This window comes from Anastrepha obliqua, chromosome 3, assembly GCF_027943255.1.
Source record: "Anastrepha obliqua isolate idAnaObli1 chromosome 3, idAnaObli1_1.0, whole genome shotgun sequence".
Lineage (NCBI taxonomy): Eukaryota > Metazoa > Arthropoda > Insecta > Diptera > Tephritidae > Anastrepha > Anastrepha obliqua.
The window spans coordinates 86751746-86778299 of NC_072894.1; the positions used below are offsets into that span (position 1 = coordinate 86751746).

At 36.3% G+C, this 26554-nt stretch overlaps 2 protein-coding genes across 2 annotated transcripts in view; one reads left to right on the forward strand and one right to left on the reverse strand.

Moving 5' to 3' along the window:
* The window catches only part of LOC129241329 (uncharacterized), a 76981-nt gene that overhangs the window by 12630 nt on the left and 37797 nt on the right, over window positions 1–26554 (reverse strand). The gene's annotated exons all lie outside the window — the stretch shown is intronic.
* Window positions 3957–8828, forward strand: LOC129241330 (uncharacterized). Its single transcript, XM_054877590.1, has 4 exons — window positions 3957–4012; window positions 4138–4344; window positions 4399–4553; window positions 8526–8828. Exons 2-4 carry the CDS (start codon window positions 4341–4343, stop codon window positions 8691–8693), a joined length of 327 nt encoding a protein of 108 aa, XP_054733565.1. The 5' UTR covers window positions 3957–4012; window positions 4138–4340; the 3' UTR covers window positions 8694–8828.

Here is a 26554-nt window from a genome sequence, read left to right on the forward strand (position 1 = left end):
ACGGTTCATGGTTAAATTATAGCTATATTTGCTGTTTAAACCAACTTTCTAAAAAGATAATAGTTAAAAAATCACCCGTTATATTGTAATTGGTGCTTACATATTTTTATGAGAAGCTTTTTCATGGCAGAAATACACTCGGAGGTTTGCCATTACCTGGCGAGGAAAACACTACGCCAGCTTTGGAGTTTAGTTTTCAATATTTCCAACAATGCTCAAGGGTAAAACAATCAACTTTCATATCTAATAAACATCAACGGTTGCCACTCAGCAGGCATTAGCCAAATTCCAAGCAAGAATGATAGAATGCAAGTTTGTGCCTTCCGAATTCGCCGAGATGCCATGCCCCGAGAATATACAAACAAAGGGAGAGGAAATTACTTGTTTTCTCAATGAAAATTTTCCCCTAAAAACTAATTGCCGCGGTGACGGTATACAATTTGAAAACGTATGGATACAAAAACTTGGATGAGAAAGTTAAGGCGTAAACAAGAGTGAGTATATGTCAAAGTGTTATCAATATTATTATTACTAATAATATTAAAATATCAATAAATAGCCTTTGAGTCATAAATATAAGACGTTTGTTTACCGTTGCAGAGAGCTGACTAAATTACAACTCAACCGTAATGAAATATTATGCGGATATGTGTATGTAAGCTATTTACATTTTAGCATATTACGAAAATTCGCACTATTCAAATAGTTAGTTGACGGCATTATTCCGTTTGCAGTTTTGTTTAGTTATCAGCAATATATACTCTTTGATTGCTTGGCATTTCCAACTGAATGAATTCACATACACTACAAATAATATAATATATTAAAGTTTGGTTGGGCCAAATGAACTTCTCTTCTCAGTGGCTTACTAACTTAATTTCTGCTGCCTGCTATTGTGCATAGCACAAGAAAGGCTGGTTTCAGGGCATATCCGTGTGTACAAGTATTTCCACAGCACGTATTTATGCCTTAATATGCCGTGAGTCGTATACAAATATATACATCGCTTTCTTTCACTCCTCTCCAGCCTTGCCCTACAAATGTGATGCGTTGACAAATTTATGTATTTGCTAGACATTTTATGCAACCCACAATCGCTCTTTCTTCTTGATCGCCTTCAGTGTTTTGTATGTCCGACTTACTAAATGTCATAATAGCATTTGTGCGTGCAAATCCAAATTATGTACATATGCATACATAGGTATAATGTATGTATGCATGAAGTCTACATGTGGCTCGCTCAAAGAGTGCAAGTGAAGGCGGTCAACCATTGACTGGTTGCAATCTGACAAATTTAAAACCCAAAGCAATTACGTTTTCCTACGATATGAACTTCCTGAGCCAATTTTGTTAAAAAATCCATTGCATTCTGCAAGTAAATACCGAAAAATTTCTTCGAAATTGAATACAATTCAATTTTTTTAAAACGATTTCGATCATGTTGTTGGGTTTCAAATGTGTTGTTCTTGAGTTGTCGGTGGGAGAAAAAGGCTTCAACCTTACTCGGAACAAAAAAGCTAAGCGCGAAATTATTACTGAAAATTCATAGTTCATTTGTTTATTTCAAATCGTCTTTGACAAATATGAAGTTTGTTGAAATACAAAAGTATCATAGATTAAGTTAAGTTAGAATCGGTAGCCCTGTGCATGTAATATCAACTGATAGAAAAAGTTTCTTCGAATATCGTTCGCTTCTCGGCAGCCGATGGTAAATCTCCAAAAGTATTTCTGACATAAGAAAGTTTCTCATACAAAATATCTGTCATTTGAAGGCGGCATAAAACTGTAGGTCCCGTTTGTTGTAAAACATCAACACGCACATCACCAATAAGAAAAGGAGATCGGCCAAACTCCCAACAAAGGGTTCAAGCGCCTACTATTATTTATATTATTATATACATTCGTTTCTCTAACTTTCCGTTGCATGTTTTGCATTTTAGATTGGTTTTGACAGATATTAAGGTTAAACGTATTTCAATAAGTTGTTATCGAAAAAAATGTATCAAATAATTTGTATTTTCACCATAATCACCAGCCTTAGCCTCCAGTGACTTTCTTTGTTTTCAAAATTTAAAGGTACCATAAAACATTTGAGATTTGACACGACTGAGGAGACAAAGGCTTAGAAAGTTGGCTGCATATGAGGGATATTCCGAAGCTGCATTTTGAGTAACATTTATGTCACATTAACTAGAAACATTCTTCGTTTATTTAGGCACTAGCACCTATAATAATGGCAGTATCACATATAATAATGTTTAGTAGTAAAGCCCTCTCTCGACGCACAAAACTAACACTTTATAAGAATCTCATTATGCCCGTCCTAACGTATAGTGCAGAAGAGTGGACGATGACAACATCCGATGAAGCGTCCCTTGAAGTGTTTGAGAGAAAGATTCTGCCCAAGATTTTTGGACCTTTGCACGTTAGCAACGATGAGCTGTATGAGCTTTATGACAACATAGACATAGCGAAGCAAATGAAGATCCAACAGCTACGCAGGCTGGGTCATGTCGTCTGAATGGATACAAACGCTTCGGCTCTGAAAGTATTCGATGCGGAACCAGCTGGTGGTAGCAGAGGAAGAGGAAGGCATTCTCTGCGTTGGAAAGAGGTCAGGCAAAGTAATGCAATTTTAAAATTAAACATTTAATGAAAAGGAATAATTTTTATGAAAAACTGTCCTGCGTATTTTAGTTTGTATAATAATTGTTGTAAATATGTAAACTTTAATGAAATTAAATAAATATATGTAGAATATTTTAAAGATACTATTGATAGCTTATCGATGTTGAGATCGTTGATCTTAACACTTGGGACATCAGTGAAAATTTAATTATAAGCAATGCTAAAAATAAAAGCGTGAATTTCGATATTGTAAGGGATCAAAATGAAACGAAAGCTGTATGCGTTTTGAGGAAATATTAGCTTAACATTGAAAAAACACAAGAGCAGTTGGTTGGGGATGGCTTGACCTTAACGTCAACAAATCAACCATTTTGTGCAAAATAAAAACGAAGAGCTTCGTAAAAATAAGAACTGTTTTCTTGATTTACTTGCGATGTACTTTCACTTTAACTGTTATTTAATTCTTCGTGACGGAAGATCACGTTCAAGAAGCGATTGCAACTCTGAAGCCATCCCATTTGTCACCTTTTCTCCTAAAAATTTGCTACACGCACATAAAATCATGAATGTTAACTTTCAATACTATATGTCGCTCTCTGCTGGACTATTTCAAAAGAATTAGAAAAAAACTCATATAACGGTAATTTTGAAAATTGGGAATAGGAATCGAATCAACATGGTTTTGTTAGTGAAAGGTCTTCGGTGCCTAATCTTGCAATTTTTTTGACGACTTTAAGGCTATCTATTAAGTAGATATCATACACGGACTTTTCGAAGGTCTCTATTAAAGTTTTAAAATATTGCTTAGTACATTCGGTTATTTCAGATTTCACTCCACCTTCCTAAATTGGACAGCCTCGTATTTATCTACTAGGACCTGCAGAGTTGTATTCGAAAACACAAATATTTGTCGTTCTCAGGTAACGTTTTGTGCCCCTTAAGGCAGTATTTTCGGTACATCTCTCTTCATAATTTGTATTAATGATACAAGTTTACATTTACTCTTGTCGATTTTTTCCTCTATGCTATTGAAGATTCAGTTTAATGGGAATCTGACTTAGACAGAGTTTTCTTCATTTATATTCAAATGTCAAATGGCAATTGAAATATGCTTTCAAGTAGAAGAGTTATAGCTATGTATATATTATATTACGCGAATAATATATTCAAGGACAAAACTGAAACCTGTAGACGAAATCAGAGAGTGGGTGATATTTTTCGACTCTAAACTCACTGTCAGAACCATACATCCTGCTACAAAATGGTAGGCATAAACATTTTAAACAATTTTGACTATTTTCCTTTTTTTTTTTTGTTGAATGTTCATAATTCTTTAATGAAGGTTCGTTCAAGAGATTTCTTTTTTAATTCTTAAGGATTTGGGGTATGTATTGAAAAAAGTGTTCACAAAGAATTCTCAGACATACGCCGTTGCAGACCTAACCATTCGCCAGTTTAGCTTTATAAATTTTGCCTTTTAACTTTATTTGAATCTTTTTATCACACAAGGCTCCTGACACAAGATTTCTGACGCCAACTTTGTGAGCCGGCTTGTATGCGGTTCGTCACTCCCCAGTCTATCATCGCTAACAATAGAGCCAAGGAATTTGAAACCCTCGGACATGGGCATCGTTTCAGCATCGAAGTGAAGTTACGCAATCTGATCACTGTCATTAAAAGCGATAGTGACGTGCTCTGTTGTCTGTCTACATATGCGTAAGCCATTTATTTCCAAAACTGCAGCACACTGTGACAATTTATTTTGTAAAGCATCAGGCAATGCATCTTGTAGCTTGCGTGTTAGAGTATCCATAGCCGGGTTGAAAATAAGGGGGCTGGGGGCCGAGCCCTCATGTACCCCTACGTTTATGGAGAACTTCTCGGATGCACCGCCGTCACAGAAGACTTGTAATGTTCCATGTATGGTAAGTACATATCCTTCACCACATTTACAGTGCATTCTGGAGTATGCTAAGTGCCCTCCAAGCTAGATCTCTTGGAATTCGATCGAACTCATTTTCCAGATTTATAAATATTGTATGAAAATTCTTTCGTTGCACTCGATATTTTCCACATGATGTCGCAAGATGTGTATGGCATCTATCGTAGATCTACCGCTTACAAAGCCAAATTGATTTCCACTGACATGTGCCACTTCTTTGATAAGAGCGAAAATTACTCTTTCCCAGATTTTGATCGTATGAGACATAAACCTTATACCACGATAGTTGTTGCATTATCTGGTATAAAACTGTATTAGGTAACTGTTGCGCCATGCTTTTGCTATAATGTTGCTTATGATTTTATTGAAAAGCATTGCAAGAAAGTTACTGCCGTCATTCCTTAGTATCTTCCACATCTTCGTAGGATTTTGTCTGGTCCAACTGTCTTGTTTTTTCATTTAGGCGATTGCAATGAAGACTTCTGTTTTTTTTTTATTTTGCGATAGGGCCCTGAAGTGATACTGGTAGAGAATATCGCTCTGCTGGAACTCTTCATTTGATAAGAGTGCATAATACTCACGCCAGCGTGCTTTAATATTAGTTCGCTTGCGATCATCTTCAAACTTTATAAATTTCACAGTAATAATGTCTTGAATTTTCCGTTTGCGCGTTTTTGCTAGACTAAAGATTTCATATGATTTCGCGACATTTTCCATTTTCCACATTCGTGGAATTGGGATGGAAAGCTGGTGGAATTTTTCTGCTAAGAAATGCTAGAACTATTTATTGCGGTACTTTTTTCCTTTTTTTTTTTTTTTACTTTTAATAAATGGTCAATCTTATACCTCACATAGAAGGTAGAATATTACATAACCACATACAAATTCGAACCACCCATGACGTTTGTGTGCCCAAAATTCTCTACAAATATTTATGGTACACCAATTTACGACATTTTTAAAGCTCCAGCTTCAATAATCTAATTACGGCTACTATGATGACTATAATGTGAATACTTTAAAACGTCTAGGCCAATAATAGAGCGTATTTTATAATGCATCTACTTCCAAGCGCAATCACTGCGGTGTTACTAATTAATTAAGTTAGCATTGGTATTTTCGTGTATAGTTCTGTAACTAGTGCGTATGGACACCAGACTATCAATTTCTCGCAAGCAATGTCATATCACAGGTCACGCTCATTTCACACAACCAGCTTCGCATTGAAAATTCGTGTACTTGTATATGTAGCCTTATAGTGAGTGTGCATACACGCACAGTAGTAGGCATAATCAACCAATATCTTACATTTCTGCAGTCATAGCAACTTTCATGTGCAGGACTTTAATTTGAACAGTTCCAACAACAGCAAATGTTTAATACATATATCTATTGCTCCGTTGTTTGTAGCGATTCTTGTTCTTGCGCGGCTTGTGCTCTTGTTCAGAGTGCCATTTGAAGTCATGCCTGAGTTGGAATGCTTTGCCAGTTACTGTCGTTTCTGGTGTTGTTCCTTCATTGTTATTCACTAAGAATTTATGGTATTATGGTACAAATATCTCACGTGCTCGATATTATGCGTGATAAGCTTCTCAATAGTAGCTACATGTGAGTGCTTGAAAGCTGCTTCATCGATGCTAGACTTTCGACACACATATATACATAATAATGTTTCGTATATACATAGCATATAATAGTACATACATATATGTATACATACCCTGCAGTGAACGTAGCTACACTCGAACAAGGGACTTCACCTAATTTAGGTGGACGTCATCAGTCCCGCTCCAATCAGTTTTCCTTGTAATCAACTGTTGAATTTAACGTTAACATATCCTAGGAGAAAGGAATTGCCCTCCCTCAGCACTACCATTCCTCAGACACCTCGCTGGTACTGGTAAGCTAACTATTTCCCTAGTGCCATTATAACGCGCACTTTATTAGATCTAATAAACCAATTACTTCACTAATAGCTAGGACCGAACACTTCGCTAGCTCGACTAAAATATGTACCTTGAGACCAACTCAATATTTGTACGTTTATAGCCGAGCGCACTTGTGCCCAACAGTGATGGTGAATGATTTTTTGAAAAACCCCTACCCAGCCCAAAAAAAATCACTACTTTTCCCTACGCTTACAAAAAATTTTCCCTATACAATTCGGAACATTTTTTCTCCTGTGTTTACACTATGTATAATGAGGCACTTGTAACGTCAAAATTGAGTTATTTGCTTAAGTTTTGGACTTGGAGCTATTTTGACACTTTATAATAAAAACAAATTTTATTTCAAATATATATAAGTACACATATTTATTATACGACTATTATAAACACAAATGTAAAGAAAAATTCAGCAAAAAGACTAAAAATTAGACTTTCTCATTACATTCAGTTCTGTTTAAAGCAATGCAGAGTTTTTATTTTTTCAGAGTGGGATTAAATGGTTCACCACTTGCAGCGCGACATTATGCTCAGCGAAGAACATGCTAAGTCTTAATTGGAAATTTCTGGAACCATTTGGTTTACTCGTCTTTTTCTTAAAAAACTCTGTTTATTTTAGGTGTATTTTTTATTGCCTTCATATTTTTTTGGTGCATTTCTGATTCGGCGTGCTTCTGAAAATCAGACTTGCCGCAGTTCAAAACTTTGTCGCACGCAGCCAATTTTCATTTGAATGGATCGTTAGCCACAGCTTCCAACCAGCCACTAAAATTGTCATCATCAAGCCACTTGTTATTGAACTTTTGTTTCCGATACTTGCATTGTTTTTCCTGGTGTTCCTCCGAAGAGTCAGTCGAAGAGGGGGAACTCATATATAAATATATATGCATTTTAAATATAAAAAAAGCTAAAACTAAATTACTTGCAAACTTATTTCAAAAGTACAAAGCACCAGAAAACTAACAATATTCTGCCATTAAGAAAAAAGTCTGGCATGAAACCTTACTGCGGATTTTTATTTTAAAAGAGCTTTTCAAATTTTTCCCGCTATTTCAAATTTTTTTCTGTCCTTCTTGAAAATTCGTTACATTTACAGAATTTAACAAAATCTGTCCTTCTTTTCCCTACACCCAAATTTTTCGACAAAAATCCCTACATGTAGGGAATTTTCCCTACATTTACCATCACTGATGCCCAAAGATATAACAGTATAAAGAAATCGAGATAGACATAAACATATACAGCTAGAGAAAAACTATGGCACCTCAGCATTTCGAAAAGTGTTGACTATTTATTTATGTAACTTTTAACTTCAATTATTTTTTACAACTTTATTTATTATTTTATTATCAGTCGAGGACTCACACTTTGTGCAAAATTTATAAAAACTTTACAACCTTTCGTAAAAATTCGCAAACCTTTCATAAAAATGTTCTAAACTATTAATCAGAATTAAAAAAAAATTTGGGTATGAAGCTCTTTAGCACATTCAATTTTACTGTACCAAAGTGCAAGTTTGAAGCTGATTAAAATTCACGTTAACTTTGATAAATACAAAAAATTGAATGAATTTTCTAGCAACTCAAATTGCCACTTAATTCACTACCTTAAAACTGATTACAAATTCTTATATATTATATTTTTTTTAAATTTGGTTAACATTTTTCCACTTTTTCTAATTTTTGCATAAAGTTAAAAATTTGGATAAATATGGATTTTGGTGAGACAATAAACTAAACTTTATAAACAACAGTAATGAACATTGAACAAAAAAAAATGTAAAATTCTAAAATAAAAATAGAATCTAAAACTGGCTGGTATTGGGTAATATACAGGGTGCATACGGCATTTGAGGGCGTGCATATATGTGGCTATAACTTCCCGAAACTATTATTTTTTTTTGCTCTTTTTCAGAAGGAGAAGGACTAAAACTTAACTCGTTATATTATATGCAAATCACACCGATTTAGAAATCTCAAATTTTCTTTATACATTTCATTGGTTATAAGGTTCACCATGATTTGGAAACATCACTGACGCGGACTCCTCAAAATCAATCAGGGCGTCGATTCGTTCACGAAGAAATCTGGTATAAGTCTTACGTTATGCGCATAAGACTGTTTATGTCGAAGCAAACTGCGAGTCATCCGATCAAAACCTCTTCAAAACAAAATTAAACACACTGAAGCGCTTGAGACGCTATAGCTTTTTTATGCCGAAAAATATGTTGAGCAAGACCAAAAAATTAATCGCACAAATGATCAGAATGATTAAATCGAGCACTTTGCGAACTAGTGCTGGTGGATGACAACGTCCGAGGTCATAACTTATAATTGTTCTACGTGATAATATACACATATAAAATATTTTGTTTACTTATCTATTTATATGAAATATAATTATAAGTAATTGCATTACAAGGAGTAAGGCAACTAGTTAAACTGCGATTCGCTAGTTACGTGGCAATTCACAATTGTGACTCTGACGATTATGTACGTGGCGTATATTCACTTTGGGATGGTAATTAGATATGCACAAATACTTATACGAGGGGTGCCTTTTATATGTCGGGACTAGAGAACAAAAACAAATTTTAATCATCGAAAATCACTTTATTCTTTTTCAAAATATTCTCCATGAAGATCTATACACTTTTGCATGCGTTTGAACCAATTGTCGAAGCACTTTTGCCACTCTGAATGAGGTACCTCCAAAACATGCATTCTGAATGCCGCAACCGCTTCTTCAGGTGTCGAAACACGTTGACCTCTCAGTTTGTTTTTTACGTACGGGAATAAAAAGAAGTCATTCGGTGCAAAGTCAGAACTATACGGCGGATGACCCATTAATTCGATGTTTTGGGTGCTCAAAAATGCAGTTGTTTGAGCCGATGTGTGAGAGCTCGCATTGTCCTGGTGAAGAGTGATCCGTTTTTGGCAATTGGTTTTCCTAATTTCTTGGAAGACAACTGGCAAACAAATGGGTGTGTACCACTCAGAATTTACTGTTCTATGTTGTTCTAGTGGTACGGTTGCGACATGTCCAGTTTTTTCGAAAAAACAGGCGACCATTTGCTTTGAAGTGCGTCGTGCGCGAACAACTTTTGTTGTGTTTGGCTCATCTTGAAACACCCATACAGTCGACTGCTGTTTACTTTCGGGCTCATACGCGTAAATCCATTATTCATCACCTATCACGATGTCATAGACGTGTTTCGAAGCCCCGCAATCGTATTTTTTGAGCCTTTCCTTCGACCAATCGACACGAGCCGTTTTTTGAGCGATTGACAAAATTGTGTGAGATCCAACGCAAACAAATTTTTTTGACAGTCAAATGTTTATGCAATATTGAATGTATGCTGGTCCCACTAATGCCTAAGATTGTCTCAATCTCACGATAGGTCACATGACGATCTTGCAATATCAGTTCGCGCACAGCATCAATGGTTTTCGGAACAACAACTGATTTTGGACGACCTTCACGAAATTCGTCTTGGAGTGAACTACGACCACGATTGAATTCACCATACCATCCATAAACACTGGTCCTTGATGGAGCTTCATCCCCAAAACATGAATTAAGTTCATCCATGCAATATTGCTGAGTTAATCCACGTCGAAAGTTGTAAAAAATAATCGCACGAAAATGTTCACGATTTAATTCCATTTTTGGACCGAGATGAATCTTTTAAGTTACTGTAAACAACACAAATAGCGCTGGTATTTCAAAACGTTCTGAGTACGTAAATGCCAAAAAATGTCAAACTTTGCGATACAGCTGTCAGTTGCCAGATTGCAACACCAGGGTTGCCAAATCCCGACATATAAAAGGCACCCCTCGTACATATGTGTTGTGCATTGCCTGGTTTGCTTTTGTGGTCGGGTATTTCCATGGCATTGACCAATCATAATTGTATGTGTGAAACTGGTACCTAGCATCATCGCCATACGAAGGCTTTACTTAACAATCAATAATCCCAACTAATTATAAGTGTAGGTAGTGTATTAAAGCCAATTGTTAGTGAAAGTAGCTATTCAAATTGTAATTGCGAACTGCCACCCAAACAGGGAATGTGTTATGTAAAATAATTTTCCAAATTAACGGCTAGTAAACTGCACACTGCCCCTACGTATTTCGTCTAAAGCAGTAGTAGACCTTACAACTCAAATTATGAAATCAAAGAGGATTCAAAGAGCTTTGTGCAGTTGATCCATACGTTATTACTAGACATCGGATTCTTATGCAAGTGCATATTTTTGTTTAACATCACATGAAGTTCGCACCTAGGTAGAAACTCATCATACTAAAATATTCAATTTGCATAAAAATCCGATCTCTAGTTATTGCCCTCAACTGGCATATACTATACATACTTAAGGAAATTAGTTAGGTAATTTCTGATCATATGGCATAATGTCCAAAACTTAACCATTTTCGATATATTCGGCTCTAAACATTATTTTACAAAACTATTGTTTTTTTTTTTTGTACTATGTTTACTTTGTTTAAAGCTCATTCAAGTATACAATCCTTTTGTGTTTTCAACTAATAGTCAAATAATGTAGTCAACAATAAAAATAAACCTACTTCTTACTTTTGTGTTGGGGGATAAATGCACGCGTTAGTGAAGAGCAAAAGATAGACAAGAATTCCCCTGCCAAGCTTCTCTGCTACAAGGAATTCCAAAGATTTTGTTCTAGACAAGAAAGGAAAACCATTACTAGAGTTAATTAGTTACTTTGCAGGGGTTATTTTTAACGCTAGACAACACAATTTTAGTATAGCCGACAAAATAAAGTATTTTCCAATAACAAGTGCTATGAATGAATGGATTGCGCTATCGAGAGATGATGAACGATTTTTTATGGCCGGAATTGGATGGTATTGATCTGGACAACGATTATTTTCAACAAGACGGCGCTACGTGCCACACAAGCAACAAAACCATTGATCTTTTACGGAAAAAGTTTCCGCGCCGTGTTCTCTCTCGAAGAGGTGATCACAATTGGCCACCGAGATCTTGTGATTTAACACCTTGCGACTTTTTTCTTTGGGGCCACATGAAAGAGAAGGTCTACACCAACAGCCCAGGGTCGATTCAAGACCTCAAAGATGGAATTCGTGAGGCTATCGAGGACATAGGCAGTCACTTTGCAATTCGGTTATGGAAAATTTCATGAAAAGGATATTGTCCTGTAAGCGTGGTCGCGGTGGTCATTTGCCTGATGTTATTTTCCACTATTAACGGCATACCTTCCTCTTTATAATGAAATAAACATCCGATCATTTATATTAGTAAATAGCATTTTTCTTTGAATATAAAAATAACACCTCTTATTGGAAACCCCTTTACTCAGAACATATTCTCGTACTTGTTACGCTAAAAATGCCGTTTTCTGTAAGGGAGTCGGTTGATTTATTTTCACTGAAACTGGTTTGTAGACCCAACTTAACTGCCAGGAGCTAATTGCAGCCACGTTCAAAGGTGAATTGTGCTCTCGAAAATATTTATCAATAAAAAAGTTTCCACTTTGGTTAACAAAATTAAACGAGGTACAGATGTAAAGTGAAAAATTGAGCGAAAAAATTATAGGTTTCCTGGATTCTCTTAGAGATGATGAGACAGAAACTCGTTTCTTGCAGGAAAAAATACTTCAAATTGTGCAACCAAAAACAAAAATTTGATTGGAGTTGCAAAGAAGTTGAGCTACTAAACTCAGTAAGAAATTCGAGTGACTGATGGGCCTTGCAAAGTATGGGCCTTAGTACGCAAGACTTTCACAACCATTTCAACAATTTGCTTTATCAGTCAAGTTTGGAAAATACCATTCACTGGACATTGAATGCCGCCTCCAAGTAGCAGATGGTTTTTTATGAGAAGGTTTTTTCATTGCAAAACTACACTAAAACATTTTTGTCTGCCGAGGGGCAACCGCTTTCAGAAAACAAAATGTCCACCTATGCAGTGGGTTTCTACCGAGTGCTGCAATTTTATTTATAACCAAATTAGGCCACCGTGTATTCTCATACATATTGTTCGGAATTCGTTGGATAGATACTGTAAATATGTTACTTATCTTAAATGAGGAGACCAACAGTTTTATACTTTCTCCGAACGGTAAATGGATTTTAAAATGTAGATTTTTCTTGGCAGAAATATATTCAGAGGTTCCCCACTTCGCGGGGGCAACCGCTATTAGTCCAATAAAACCAAAAGTTGAAAGAATACAATTAAAAAATATATATTTTCTAAAGCAATACGCTTGAATTTCGCTAGATTAGTAGATGTCAAAATACTTCCTTGACAAACTTTATGTTGCTAATAAACAGAAATTTCTTCTAAACAAAACACAAATAGAGGTTGGTCAAACCGTTCGTAAAAACTTTTCGACAAATCGTGCGGTATTTTCGGTTTCTAGAGATAATTCTAAGAAAGAAAGTTTAAAAAAACCATAGATCAGAAATCAATTGCTAGAATACTCAATCTTTTCACAAAATTTTATTTTTTCAATTATATGCTAGTTTCATAATACGCTCACCTTTTATTACGACTGTTGGGTACAAAATGGCTATATTTTACGGGAAATAATTATATATATATTTTTTTGACAGAAAATCGCCGAGCCCGCAAAACACTTGTCCTATTTATGCCTCTCACAAAAAAACTAAACCTGCTATATTGCGTAAACCGTGAACATATCTTCGAGACGAGTGTACCAACATAAAAAATAATAATAATCGTAGCCCGCGAAATTTGAAATTCGCTTTATTGTTTAAACACACTTCGTATGTGTACGAAAAAATGGACGAATGTCATAATTTTTTTTAAATATGTTTTAGAACTTTTATTCAAATGAGGCATATATCATACAAAAGGGTCACTCTCGAAGAATACATTTTGGTGTTTTTATTTTAAAAAATGTTATTATTTATTGTTGATATCGCCCCTCCCCCGAAACGCCGTTTTCTAGAAGAGGCTTGCGGTGATCACGATAGCGCATGAGCAGCTCAACTGAAATCAAAAAAATTAAAATATTGTAGAAAAAAGTTTTTTAGTGAATCTGAAGGGTTTATTTACCCAAAAATAATTTATCTCGATATGAAACCACTTTTCACCAAAAAAACGATTTTTGAGGGGTTGAAAAATTAAAAAAAATTAATTCCAGCGAACTATGCAAATATTTATAAAAAGTGAACTGTTCAGATTCATAAGGTTGTAACTTCGAATGATTAAAAAAAAAGTTTATACAAATCGGTCAAATAATTTTTGATAAATATGATCACCGCGATAGTAATTTTCAAAAAACACGACTTCGAGATAATCGCGTCTAAAGGTTTGCGTGCACTTCTCGTTCCAAGAAAGGTCGCGCGCTTCCACGATCTGTAACTTTCGTTCTAGTGCTCCGATCTTTATGATTTTTTGAATTTATATTTTTAAGATGATGTACTTTTAGAGTATTGCATAAAAAAATTTCGATTTTTTAGTCCATAAGTATATAACCCCTTAAGTCAAGTCGCTTATCTCAGCACATTTTACTTACTCATATAATTGCCAAACAAAGTTATTTTGTGGAGTGAAGAGTTCTGAGCAGTTTTCTCTTTTTTAAACGTTATTATGCGTCAATGTCAATTTCCACAAATGGTTATAAAACCAAATTTGTTCAGATAAATTCGAGGAAAAATATTTTCTGTAGCAAAATGCTATTAATTTCATAACATAAAATGCTAGTAATTTCAAAGATAAAGCAAGCTAAATCATATTTTAAATATGAGGTTGGCTCTCCAAGAATCCAATTAGCTCTTCCGCACCATTTTATTGCCAGATCCTCGCTACCAAAAAGTTATACGGTCTGTGACATTATGTAAGGGATACCGGCTGCTTCATTTATGAACCAGAAACCACTTATCACGGCACAGGCATCCCTTCATTTCATATTTATCAATGTTGTCGTTTGTTTGTGGTTGTGGGTGTAGGGGCACAACGTTCTGCTGACTTGGCATGGTCTCTGATCCCTCCATCTAAGTATATGAGAATACATACAATTAATTTTTGACCATCTGTATTATGTACTGGAGAGCCGAAATCATATAGTGAAAGTCCCTCACTCCATCCCTTCCGAAATAGAAAGAGAGTGTCAAAATTACTATTGAAGTCGCAAAATTATTATTGAAATAATAGACTGGCAAGTCCATACATTTTTTCCTTCCAGCGACCCGCTTCATTTAACCTAAATGCATTCATGGTTGCCATCTTCTTGATATTCGAATTGATTAACATAGGTGGCCGCTATTGGCGTAGGGGTTGGTGCGTGAGTACCATTCATTAAAGTCTGGCTTCGAATCTCCGTGAAACATCAAAACGATGAAAAAGTTTTTTTTTATTTATTATTAAGAATAACTGCCACGCTTACCACCCAGGGATGATTTAAGACATTAGGCGTAAATCTGAAGTTGCTATTAATAAGATAAACATCGAGACTCCCGAAAATGTTCAGAAAAATTGGGTTCAGAGAGGGCACTAAAAATTGTTTTTCAAATTTAATGACAAGTTTTACTTTTCCCAATAAAAAAAATTAGTGAAAAATATTTATAAGTATTTTATTTACAGCTGAATTAAATGAAATTCTAAACATAAGATGGGCCGCCCTGCATTGCATGCGCAGGCCAAGTGTGCACTAAATTTAGCAATTGCTTAGCTGTAAAGATAACCATTTGTTTCCTAACTCCTGCAAAGTCTCTCATTTTGGAGTGCAAACAAAGTTTTACGCACATAAAGGCCAGAAGTTATCTTTGTCAACAACTTCCGAGTTAGCTGTGTGCACGCAACCGAATTCAATTAACTGATAATCGCTTTGCTTGAAATTAGTACGAAATGATTCCTTAAGCAATATTTTTTTACTTTCGAATGCAAGTTGGTGTTAATTCTGAACCATGATTATATTTTTATGCAAATGAGCTTGAGTTATATGTATATTTAAGTATCAATCTCAGTCTAAAAATTTGAATAAATATTTAGCAATATTAGTACTTACTAGTGAACTGCTGAAAGTGTCTATCAATGCTAGTTATGTATATTAAAGCGTTCTATGCGATCCATAAAAGAAAATCGGCCAAAACGATTGATACTATAATTTCATTCCCACAACCGTAACGATGCGTTCCAAATATAATAGTTAGCGCATAATCAATAATTTAAAACAATTGTTGTTTGTTTTTAAATAACTTTTTTTACTAAATTAATACAAAAGCACACTTTATGTACTACATTGTTTGTCTCAATACTGCAGCTGTCTACTTCCCAAGTGTGAAATATGATTGACATACGACCCCATTTGCAAAAATTATAAATCTTCCGATGATTAATTTTACGCCACCTATTAAATCATCATCACCATTAGCTCCACAATCTTGGGCAGACCATAGCTTCCGCAGCTGCAATCATCCATTTAACCCGATCATTAGTCAGCTCTTTCCAATTGGCAACGCTCCTTGTCCTTTGATCATTTACGACAGAATCCATCCACCTTTTCCGCGGTCTTCGTCTGCTTCTTTTTCCCACCTATGTTCTGTAATAGCTTATGCTAGTAGCTCTATTTTTTTGGCATGACTCAGGAATCTTATTCGTTGACTCTTTACATATACACGTATTACTGCATTTTCTCTTTCTATAAGTACATCAAGCTATTCAGTATATCTTACTCGACACACACCATCTGCCATGCAAAGTGCACCATATTTTTCTGAGTATTCCTTTCGAAAGTTAATATTTGTGTTATGTTTGAATTTCTGCTTTAAGTACCTATAGTAGTACAACTGTATGTAAGAATTGGCCTAATTAGCGACTTATATATGCACAGTTTCTGCACTCTTGTTAACAATCGCTATTTGATGAGTTTCATATGGCGCAATGCTTTATGCTCATAGAATGCTTTGTTCGCAGAGTACATTCGATCACCTATGGCCACAGATGTACCGGCATTGTTGTTGATGATTAAACCGAGGTATTTGAATTGATCCACCCTCTCGATGTATTCGTTATCGACAGTTAAGGAATTTCTCGGCTTCCGATTCCTTGTAAGGTGCATGTAAAGGGTGATCAATTTAAAGATATCGGATTTTAAATTGAAACAAAACAATAAAACTTCAAATTGATTGGCCAATTTTTATTATTTTCATGTAACTAGAACATTTATTTTTTAGAGATATTCGCTTTCAAATATTTGCCGCAACTGCGTCGTAATTCGGCCATCCACAAACACCAATTTTGAATGACTCGCTGGAGCACTATCTCGTGAATAACTTTAATAATGTTGGCTTCCAATGCCACATTTGCAGCTGGCTTATCCAAAAAGTATTCAGCAAAAGTCCAAAAGTGTGATATCACATGATTCTGGTGGCCAATCCACTTGTCCGAGACGAGAGATAAATTGCTATCGATACGAAGATGCAGTAGATCCATTGTTTCACGGCTTCAATGGTAAGTAGCGCCGTCTTGTTGAAACCAAATGTTTTGGAGATTATGGGCTTCAATTTCTGGCATCAAGAAGTCGTTTATCATGGCGCGATAGCGCTCGCCCTTCACTGTTACATTGGCGTCAGCCTCATCTTCGAAGAGATATGGGCCGATGATTCGTCTAGCCCATAAGCCGTGCCAAACGGTAGTTTTCCATAGATGTAATGGCTGTTCTTGAGTGGCTTCGGAGTGCTCATCAACCCAAATATGGCAATTTCGCTTATTGACGTAGCCATTAAGTCAACAATGGCCCTCGTTGCCATATACCATAAGTTGGCCTGAACGCGTGATGAGCACTTTTCACAGAGAGTCGATTCTCGTAATAGAATTGTACGATTTGTAAACGTTGTTGAGACGTAAGTGATGAAATGTCAATGAATACTGATGAAATTTATGTATTTAGTTCGCCAGTAGTCACGCGTGATCTGTCAAAAAACCTTATTGAAGAAAGTGCATACAATGTGATCACCTTTTACGTAGTTTTCTCTATGTGCGGAGCACTGCATCTATAATTAGTGCTTGGTGTTTTCATTTTTTGTATGCTCTCAAAAGTTCAGCTTCACTTTGTGCTATAGGAGCAATGTGGTCAGCATAGGCTAGTACCTGAGATTTGTTGTTGAAAATTCGTATTTTTCTAAGTAAATGGTCAGTAGAACAGAAGGTGAGGACAACAATTGAAAATTGTTTGTCTCTAATCCAGATACCATGTTGCGTAAGATATATATGGTTCTTGGATTAGAGCCACATCGTAGCTACCTTCCTCAAGCACGAGGAGGAGCTCTACCGATGCCATCCTACTGTACTCGAAGTTGATCTGCAGAATCTTTCCCTCCGTTTGGGTCAGTACTTTGAAGCGTAAAAGTAGCGTTCATCAAGGATTCCAGTCCGAGATCACCCTCTCCTTCCTCGCTTCTGAGTTTTTCGTTGCTGTCCTTAGGGTGTAGTTTCTTAAGGCGCAGGTGTACACTACCCCAAGACATCTTACGGAAGCGACAGTATAACAGGTATTCGGCCTTCTTGTTAATTGGGAGTATAAGGTACTGAGATCCGTTCGCATGCGGTTTTAATGCGTTGAGCAGTTTCCAATCCATTTTAAGGGCATCAGGATTGTGTCGCTGAAATAGCAACAGAGCGATTTTGGCCGAATTTAACAAAGCGCGCCAGTCGTTTCTTTCTCGTGCTAACCGGCGCCAGTTGAACACACCAAGTGAAGCCAAGTTCTTCTCCACCTGATCTTTCCAACGCAGAGGAGGCCGCCCTCTTCCTCTGCTACCACCAGCTGGTACCGCATCGAATACTTTCAAAGCCGGAGCGTTTGTATCCATTCGGATGACATGACCCAGCCAACGTAGCCGCTGGATCTTTATTCGCTGCACTATGTCTATGTCGTCGTAAAGCTCATACAGCTCATCGTTCCATCGCCTGCGATATTCGCCGTTGCCAACGTGGAAAGGTCCAAAAATCTTACGCAGAATCTTTCTCTCGAACACTCCAAGCGTCGCTTCATCGTCCAAGCTTCTGCGCCATACGTTAGGACGGGCATGATGAGAGTCTTGTAGAGTGTTAGTTTTAGTCGTCGAGAGAGGACATTTATTTTCATATGGATAAAAATATGACATTTCAAATTATTTTACTCACACATTAATAATCTCACTTGAAATACCACAAAAAAAACGAAATATTTCGCATTGCTGTAGTATATTGGAAAACACTCAAATTTAGCTTGTATTCCGAGTGTTTGTGCAACCATTTTTAATCCTTTTAAATTGAATGAATGCGCATACGATCATTCAAATGTGGATAGTTTCGATTTCATAACCAATTAACTTAAGCAATCGAGAAATAATTGATTTGCAATTTGGAAAGTGAGTTTTTCATTCACTGAAGTTTCTATGCACATATTTGTATCATATTATGTGTGCCACTTGCCGCAAGGCAGATAGTTTTTCATGAGGAGCTTTGCGCTTTTTCGTGGCAGAAATACTCTCGGAGGTTCGCCATTGCCTGACGAGTTGAGATCGCTTTTATAAACACTTTTTCTATCACTTCTTTCATGCACTGTGATTCGAATCTGTACACTTCCGAATGGTAATCACGCACCAACCCATTCAGCTAAGGCGGCCGTTCCACTTCAAAACTTTTTAAAATTGCTAAGTGCAAGCTAAATATAGGGTTGTTCAATAGGTGCGTCTCAACTTTTTTCCGATAGGGAGGGCGAACGACGCAATATTTTTTATTTTTCGCTTGTCATTTCTAAACTTCATTAGTATACATTTCATCATGGAACGCTACACACTTGAGCAACGATTGCAAATCGTGCAAATTTTTTATGAAAATAATCGTTCTGTTGCTGCTACTTTAAGAGCATTACGGCCATTTTACGGTCCACTTAACAAGCCGTCCTGTTTTGGGGTTATGTGGAGTCATTGGTCTACAGTAACAAGCCGGCGACGATTTGTGAGCTTAGAGCCAATATTGAACGCGAAATTGCTGGAATTTCGGCCGATTTATGCAAAAGAGTGGTCGAAAATTGGGTTCAACGATTGGACTTCGTAAAACGTGCACGCGGTGGTCATGCAAAAGAAATCGAATTTCATACTTAAATGTATATGTTCAAACTAATTAGATAATAAAAAAAAATTAGTTAAAAAAGTCAAACCGTTTGTGTTTTATTCAAAAAAGTTCAAAAGTTGAAGCGCTGTTACTGAAAAACCCTATACATCGTTATATTCTTTGAACTTAATTAGGCGAATTTACTCTTATTTTATTTAAAAGTTTAAGTTTCCCATGTGCCATTATTTATGGAAACTGGCATCGCTTAAAGGTCTGCCACAGCTTCATATAGTCGCACGGATCCAATTCTCAATGGCCCTGCTGCATAGATCCAGCTGAATTTGAGCAATGGGTTGAATGATGTTGACTTTGAAGTCCACAATAAAAAGTCTATCGGGAGAAAATTGCACAATTACTGCGATAGATAGTCATACCCTCAAATCTTCCATCTTCTTACGTGATGTTTGCTATGTGGCGAACGTACTGTTTAACTTAAATCGAAAGAAATTGACATCATCTAAAAATGTGTCTCTAAAGAAGATGTCTTTGCGAAATTTATATCATCTTCTATGCGCAACGTAGCCAGTGTGTAAATAAAATAGGCTATGGTCACCTACTATAGGACCCTGGTTAAATTGGATAATTTGCAAGTGTAGACCCAAGTCCCGACGAAAAATTCATTGATTGGTATTAAGTCATCACCGACTGGTTACTTGTCGAGCCAGACGTCTGAAATTTTTTCGCTTAACTGTAGAAGATCTACTTCGAAAGGCCATCGTATCTGACCTGAAATGGATGCAAGAACTCATTTTTATAAAAAAAAGTTGTACCAGTTGTATGCGTTACTCTATCTTGTAACTTGCTATGGTGAATTACCATCAAAACCTGAATTAAACTTAAGCACACCATTTGACATGCACCACCAAAACCACTTATATCAAAGTGTAAGAGAGTATGCATCGGGCACAAACAATTTTTATATAATCTAATATTTTTATAAACCCAATAATATGACGCGCGCTCGAAAATCATCTCCGATATCCAATATATGGCGGCTGCCGTAGTCGAATAGGTCGTTGCCTGACTACCTTTCGGAAGTGTCCGCGTTCGAATCTCCGGGTGTGAAACATCAAATGATAGAAAACTTCTCATAAAAAACCATCTGCTGTTCGGAGTCGTCTTAAAACTTTAAGTCCCTCCATTTTTGGAACAATATCAGGACGCTAACTACAAATATGAGGAGGAGTTCGGCCAAACACCCTATGAAGGGAGTAAGCACAAATTCCATATTCAATATGAATATCAAAATGAGTATGAACTCATATTCAATCTTAATTTTCCAACGTTCATCATACATAGGTATGTTGGAAATACGAAATGGGTCGGAAAACATAAGCGATAGCCATAGTAACAAGCGAAAAATGGCGTATTTTACTACATCGCTGTTTGCGTTTTTTATTCAGTTTTTACTTTCCAACGATAGCGCGATGCGTCTTTATTTTTTTAATATTTTATCCTAAATTCTCCATCTCTAAAATTTATAAAAACTATAAAATAAAGTGATTGTCTCATAAATTCCCTTCGAGAATAGGCTGGATTTCATTCAAATGAACGGCATAGGTAAAATATTAGATTGGGAAATAAGTTCGTAGCGTTTTTAACGAAGACCCTTATTTAAATAAAAAACCATAATTAACGGGTAATTTTTTAGCTATTATCTTTTTAAACAGTTGGTTTAAACAGCTGACGCACGTCTCGTGTTTTGTTTCACTCTCAAAGATCTTCAGTTTGGTCTATAATTTAACCATGAATCGTCTTACAACGAACAACGCTTGCAAATCATTGAATTTTATTATAAAAATGCGTGTCCTGTTAAGAAAGTTTATCGCGCGCTTCTTCCATTTTATGGTCAGTTTAATCGACCCACTGAAGCGGCTATTCGAGCTATTGTGACTAAATGTAGAACCAAATTTACATTATTGGACATCAAACCACCAACACGCTTACGTAGAGTACGAACTGAAGAAAATATCGCAGCTGTATCGGCCAGTGTTAATGATGACCATCAATTATCGATTCGTCGCCGTTCGCAGCAAGTGGGCCTCTGTTACTCAACAACGTGGAAAATTTTGCGAAAGGATTTAGGTGTGAAGCCTTTCAAAGCACAGCTGGTGCAAGAATTAAAGCCGAACGACCTACCGCAACGCACAATTTTTGGTAAATGGGCTCTTGGACAGTTGGCCGAAGATCCACTTTTTTATCGAAGAATTGTGTTCAGCGACGAAGCTCATTTTTAGATCAATGGGTACGTAAATAAACAGAATTGTCGATTTTGGAGTGAAGATTAGCCAGAAGAATTGCAAGAGCTACCAATGTATCCAGAAAAGGTCACAGCTTGGTGCGTTTTATGGGCTGGAGGTATTAATGGACCGTACTTGAATGGTGTGCGCTACCGTAAAATGATATCCAAATTTTTTTGCCCAAAAAGCAAGAGCTTGACTTGCATGACATGTGGTTTCAGCAAGACGGTGCCACATGCCACACAACACTCGTAACAATGGACTTGTTGAGAGACGAGTTCGGTGAACATTTTATTTCACATTCGGGGACAGTCAATTGGCCACCCATATCGTGCGATATAACGCCTTTAGATTATTTTTTGTGGGGCTATGTTAAAGCTCATGTCTATTCAGACAAGCCTGCTTCAATTAACGCTTTGGAAGACAACATTAAAGCATTTATATGTGAGATACCGGCCGAAACATTGGAAAGAGTATGCCAAAAATTGGACTAAGCGGATGGACCATTTGAAGCGCAATCGCGGTCAACATTTGTATGATATAATCTTCAAACAGTAAATTATATGGACTGTACTATCGATTTAAATAAAAATTTCATGCAATTTTACGTGTGTTTTTTAAAAAACCTTTCCTATAGCTCTTAAAAAATCACCCTTTATATCAATAGGTTAAACAAATATATATTCAAAGTTGCTCTTTACAATCTCTTTCCACCTCTCGACCAATTTGTTGATGCCGTTCCACCAAAAATCGCCTGGTCTGGTGTCAAAGAAGTTGAAGCTTTTAAGGACCTCTTTATTTTCGAGGGTAACAGGCTTCATATGGTTTGGCAGGGAGCGGAAGAGATGGTAATCGGTCAGTGGATGCGGAAGGACCTCCCATTCAAGTCCTCGGAGTGAGGCTTTGATGACTTTGCAACATGGGGCCTGGCATTGTCGTAATGGAGTATGATCACATTCACGCGGTGTAGCAGGGCAACGTAAAAAACCTCGTTTTGACCGTGGTATTCTTTTCGGGCATTTCACAATGCACCATGCTCTTCCAGCCCACCAATCATATATCATGAGCTTTTTTGGACGATGATCCATCTTCCGCCAATTCACGACTGGTTTGGCGACCGTTCTTCCTCAAAAGTGATTTGAGACGTTCTTCATTGAATTCAGAAGGCCTTCCACTGCAGGACGTGTCATCGTCGTCAGAGTAGCCAGTTTTTTACTTCGCAAACCATTTCCATGCTGAAGACAGCTATAACCTTCGACACCTTCTCTATACATGTCGCAAATGTCGCGAGCGGCTTCGGCAGCGTTTGGACCTCGATGAAAAGCAAAGAAAATGTTAATTTTTGCCTCTTAGGTATTCCTTTTCTAAGCCTCAAAACTCATAAAAAACTAAATAACTCAAAAATAACAGTTAACAATCGAATGATTGCGAAACAGCAAACAAATCGTTTTAAAATAAAAGAAAATACAAAAACGCTATGATCTTATTCCCCAACCCAATAGAGAAGATGACGAAAGTTCCATTTGCTCACGCATTTTCCAAAACTTTGTTATGATCGTAATAAATACATTGAATTTTAGCTACAGAAATACATATTATATTATTGTAAGCTACAGAAATATCCAATTTTTGGTAGGTTTGAAAATAACCGTTATATATAAGTTCCACGTAGTAACCAATTCAAAAGGCAACTTGCTTCATGACAAAAGTAACTAGCATTTTTAAAGCAAATTTTAATTATACCTGAGATGGTTGTATTTTTTCACAGAATACTTAATTACGCTTGATAAGGCTAAATATCATATATGCACTGAATTTGGTATATTTCACGGCGAATGAATTATCCTTTACAATTTTACAACACATTCGAGCTTGAATGGGTCCGGGGCTTAACTGAAATCCTCGATCGAGTGAACACCCAATTTCTTACATTGCATACTCGGTAGGATGAACAAATATCTGTTTTGCGCTAAGTAGTAGTGTGAACAAACAATAAGACAAACATTTTATAACGGCATCGGAAGCTATTAGTGTCTTTGACAAGACTATCGGGTTGGCCGAAGAAAACACGAACTCTCTTGATAATATACTTGTCCTTCGAAATTTTAAGGATGAAACGGTAAAGAACTGTCTTAAAAGAAGCAACCCAATTTTAAAATTTTGTTTGGAAAAAATTATGAAATGTTTAAATTGAATATGATATTATATTTTAAATAAAATGTAACAATTTAATAAGTGAATTATCTTAAATTGCATTTAAATTTTGATTTGTGTTCATTGAACACAATGAAGTGGTTGAGTAAACAGGCCTTTAACGAACTAGTTCACCCCACCGAGGTTGTATTGTAATACAGCGCACGCTCGATAACGTGAACGCTCTAAAGCGTGAACACCCCAAAACGTGAACAGACATTTTTGTGCATTGACTACTCTAAAACGTGAACAAACCCAAAAAGTTCTATGACATGAACAATAAACGTTACAATTATTTGAATGTAGTTTACATTGATCACAAGTAATTCTGAAATTGGGGAATTCCCTAATTATAAAATAGGCATTTTATTCGTAATTGCATGTAAGGAGTAAAATATTTCAGTCCCGGTTTTGGTTTTGCAAAGAATGTTTCGTCTTATGTTTTTTGGTGAAAATGAGTTCTAAAAATCCCGTGTGCTTGACATTAAAATAAAAGGCTAAAACTCTCGGCTTTTAAAAAAAAGGCTCATCTGTCACGATTTTAGCAAAGAAATATAATGCTGCTAAATCAACAATTTGTAACATTAAAGCGAAAAAGCAAGTGATTTCAAAATGCGTAAACAACACGTACTGTGGACCTGGAAATAGAAAAACACAGTGTTCTTCAGAGTTGCCGAAAATGGAGAGAGCTCTTCATCGTTGGTTTATCCGAATGCAAGATAAAAACTGGCCAGTAAGTGATCTAATGTTGAAAGAAAAGGCAAAAACACTGCATGCAAAATTTAAAGAAAATGAAGCAAATTTCTTCGCTAGTGATGGATGGCTCCAAGGATTCAAGAAGAGGTACGGTATTCGTCTTCTTAAAATATCAGGCGAAAAACTCTCTTCGCAACCTCAGCTAGTGGATCCGTTTAAAGAAAAACTTAAAGCTAAAATATCCGAATTGGAGTTGTGCAACGATCAGTTAAATAATGCTGATGAGTCGGGGTTATTCTGGGGACTTTTGCCAGAGAAAACGTACGCATCAAGTTTGGAGAAGAGAGCCCCAGGGGTAAAGTTCGAGAAGCGGCGAATCACATTTTTATGATGTTCAAACGCCACTGGATCCCACAAGCTTTTGGTAATTGGAAAGGCAAAGAATCCACGCTGATTTAAAAACTTTCAGGGTCCCACCGACTATAAGAGCTCGAAATCTGGTTAAGCAACACTAGCTAAGTGCTGAAACAGTATTTTAAATTTTGCGGTAAACAATGATGATCCCGAAGACAGTGTTCCGTTGGCGGTTTTAAAAGAAAAATGGGAAGCTGAACTTCGTACCTTGATGAGCAACCCCATCGATCTCCTTAGTAGTTTAAATCCTGAGGTTCGTTCGTGTTCGCAGATATGCTCAAAGATATGTAAATGGGTTATTGAAAAAACTTTTTTTATTAAAAATTTCAGATTGAATTCACGTTACCAGCCATTCATAAATGGAACGAAGATATCAAGGAGGGTAATGCAGATGACGATCATCAACAAGAGGACGAATCCGATGATGACAGCGTATCAGAGCAACTGGAGAAAACTAAGCCGACTGAAGCAGTTGAAATTTTCAACAAGGCGTTAATATGCGCTGGTCATGAAGACGTCGATCAAAATGATATGAGTGTGCTAAGACGGTTAAGGGAGAAAGCTGTGCTTCAAGTTTTATTAGAAAAACAGAAGATACAAAAAAAGATGTCTGATTTTTTTAAATAAAACCATGGTATGACTTAATTTTCAATTAATATGTAAATATGTAAAACAAGAATAAAATGTGAATTTAAATGTGAAAAAATATATTTACTTAGTCCTTTTGGGCATTCCAAGAAGTGATCACTTTTGTTAACGTGAACTGTCCTGGTTTGAAGTAGTTCACGTTATCGAGCGTGCGCTGTATTATTAAAAAATATTCATATCAAAGGTATGTAATATTATCTCCTGCTAATATTACGAATGTACATTTTAGAGATGCTAATATTAGTGAAAAAATTCTGACCGCGAGATTTCGGGATTTTTTTAAACCCATCCCGGGATTTTTTAAACCCATCCTGGAATAAAACGTTATTCGACGATTTTCATTACACTTTCGACTCGCGTTCCGAAAAGAAACGTCAAAATAGTTTGTTATGCAAATTTCCTTTTCACTGACAATTTGTGTGTGAAAAATGAAGAAGGAGATCCGTGGCAAGCGTGCAAATGCGAGTACAGTTGCGTGGCTATAAAACTGTATGACCGAACAGTTTCTAAAAATTTTGTTTAAAAAATTTAAAACTGAATAAAAATTTGAGATGTTGTTTTTTAGTTTAACAAAGTCATACACTAGAATTTATATGGTTATTGTTGAAGAATGAAATCTACTTTTATAAAAGTCAGTATAAGGTCAACATCAAGGCGAATCATTGATCTCCTGTGTTTGCGATTTGATTTTAAGTTGTTAAATTAAACTGCAATTTTTTAA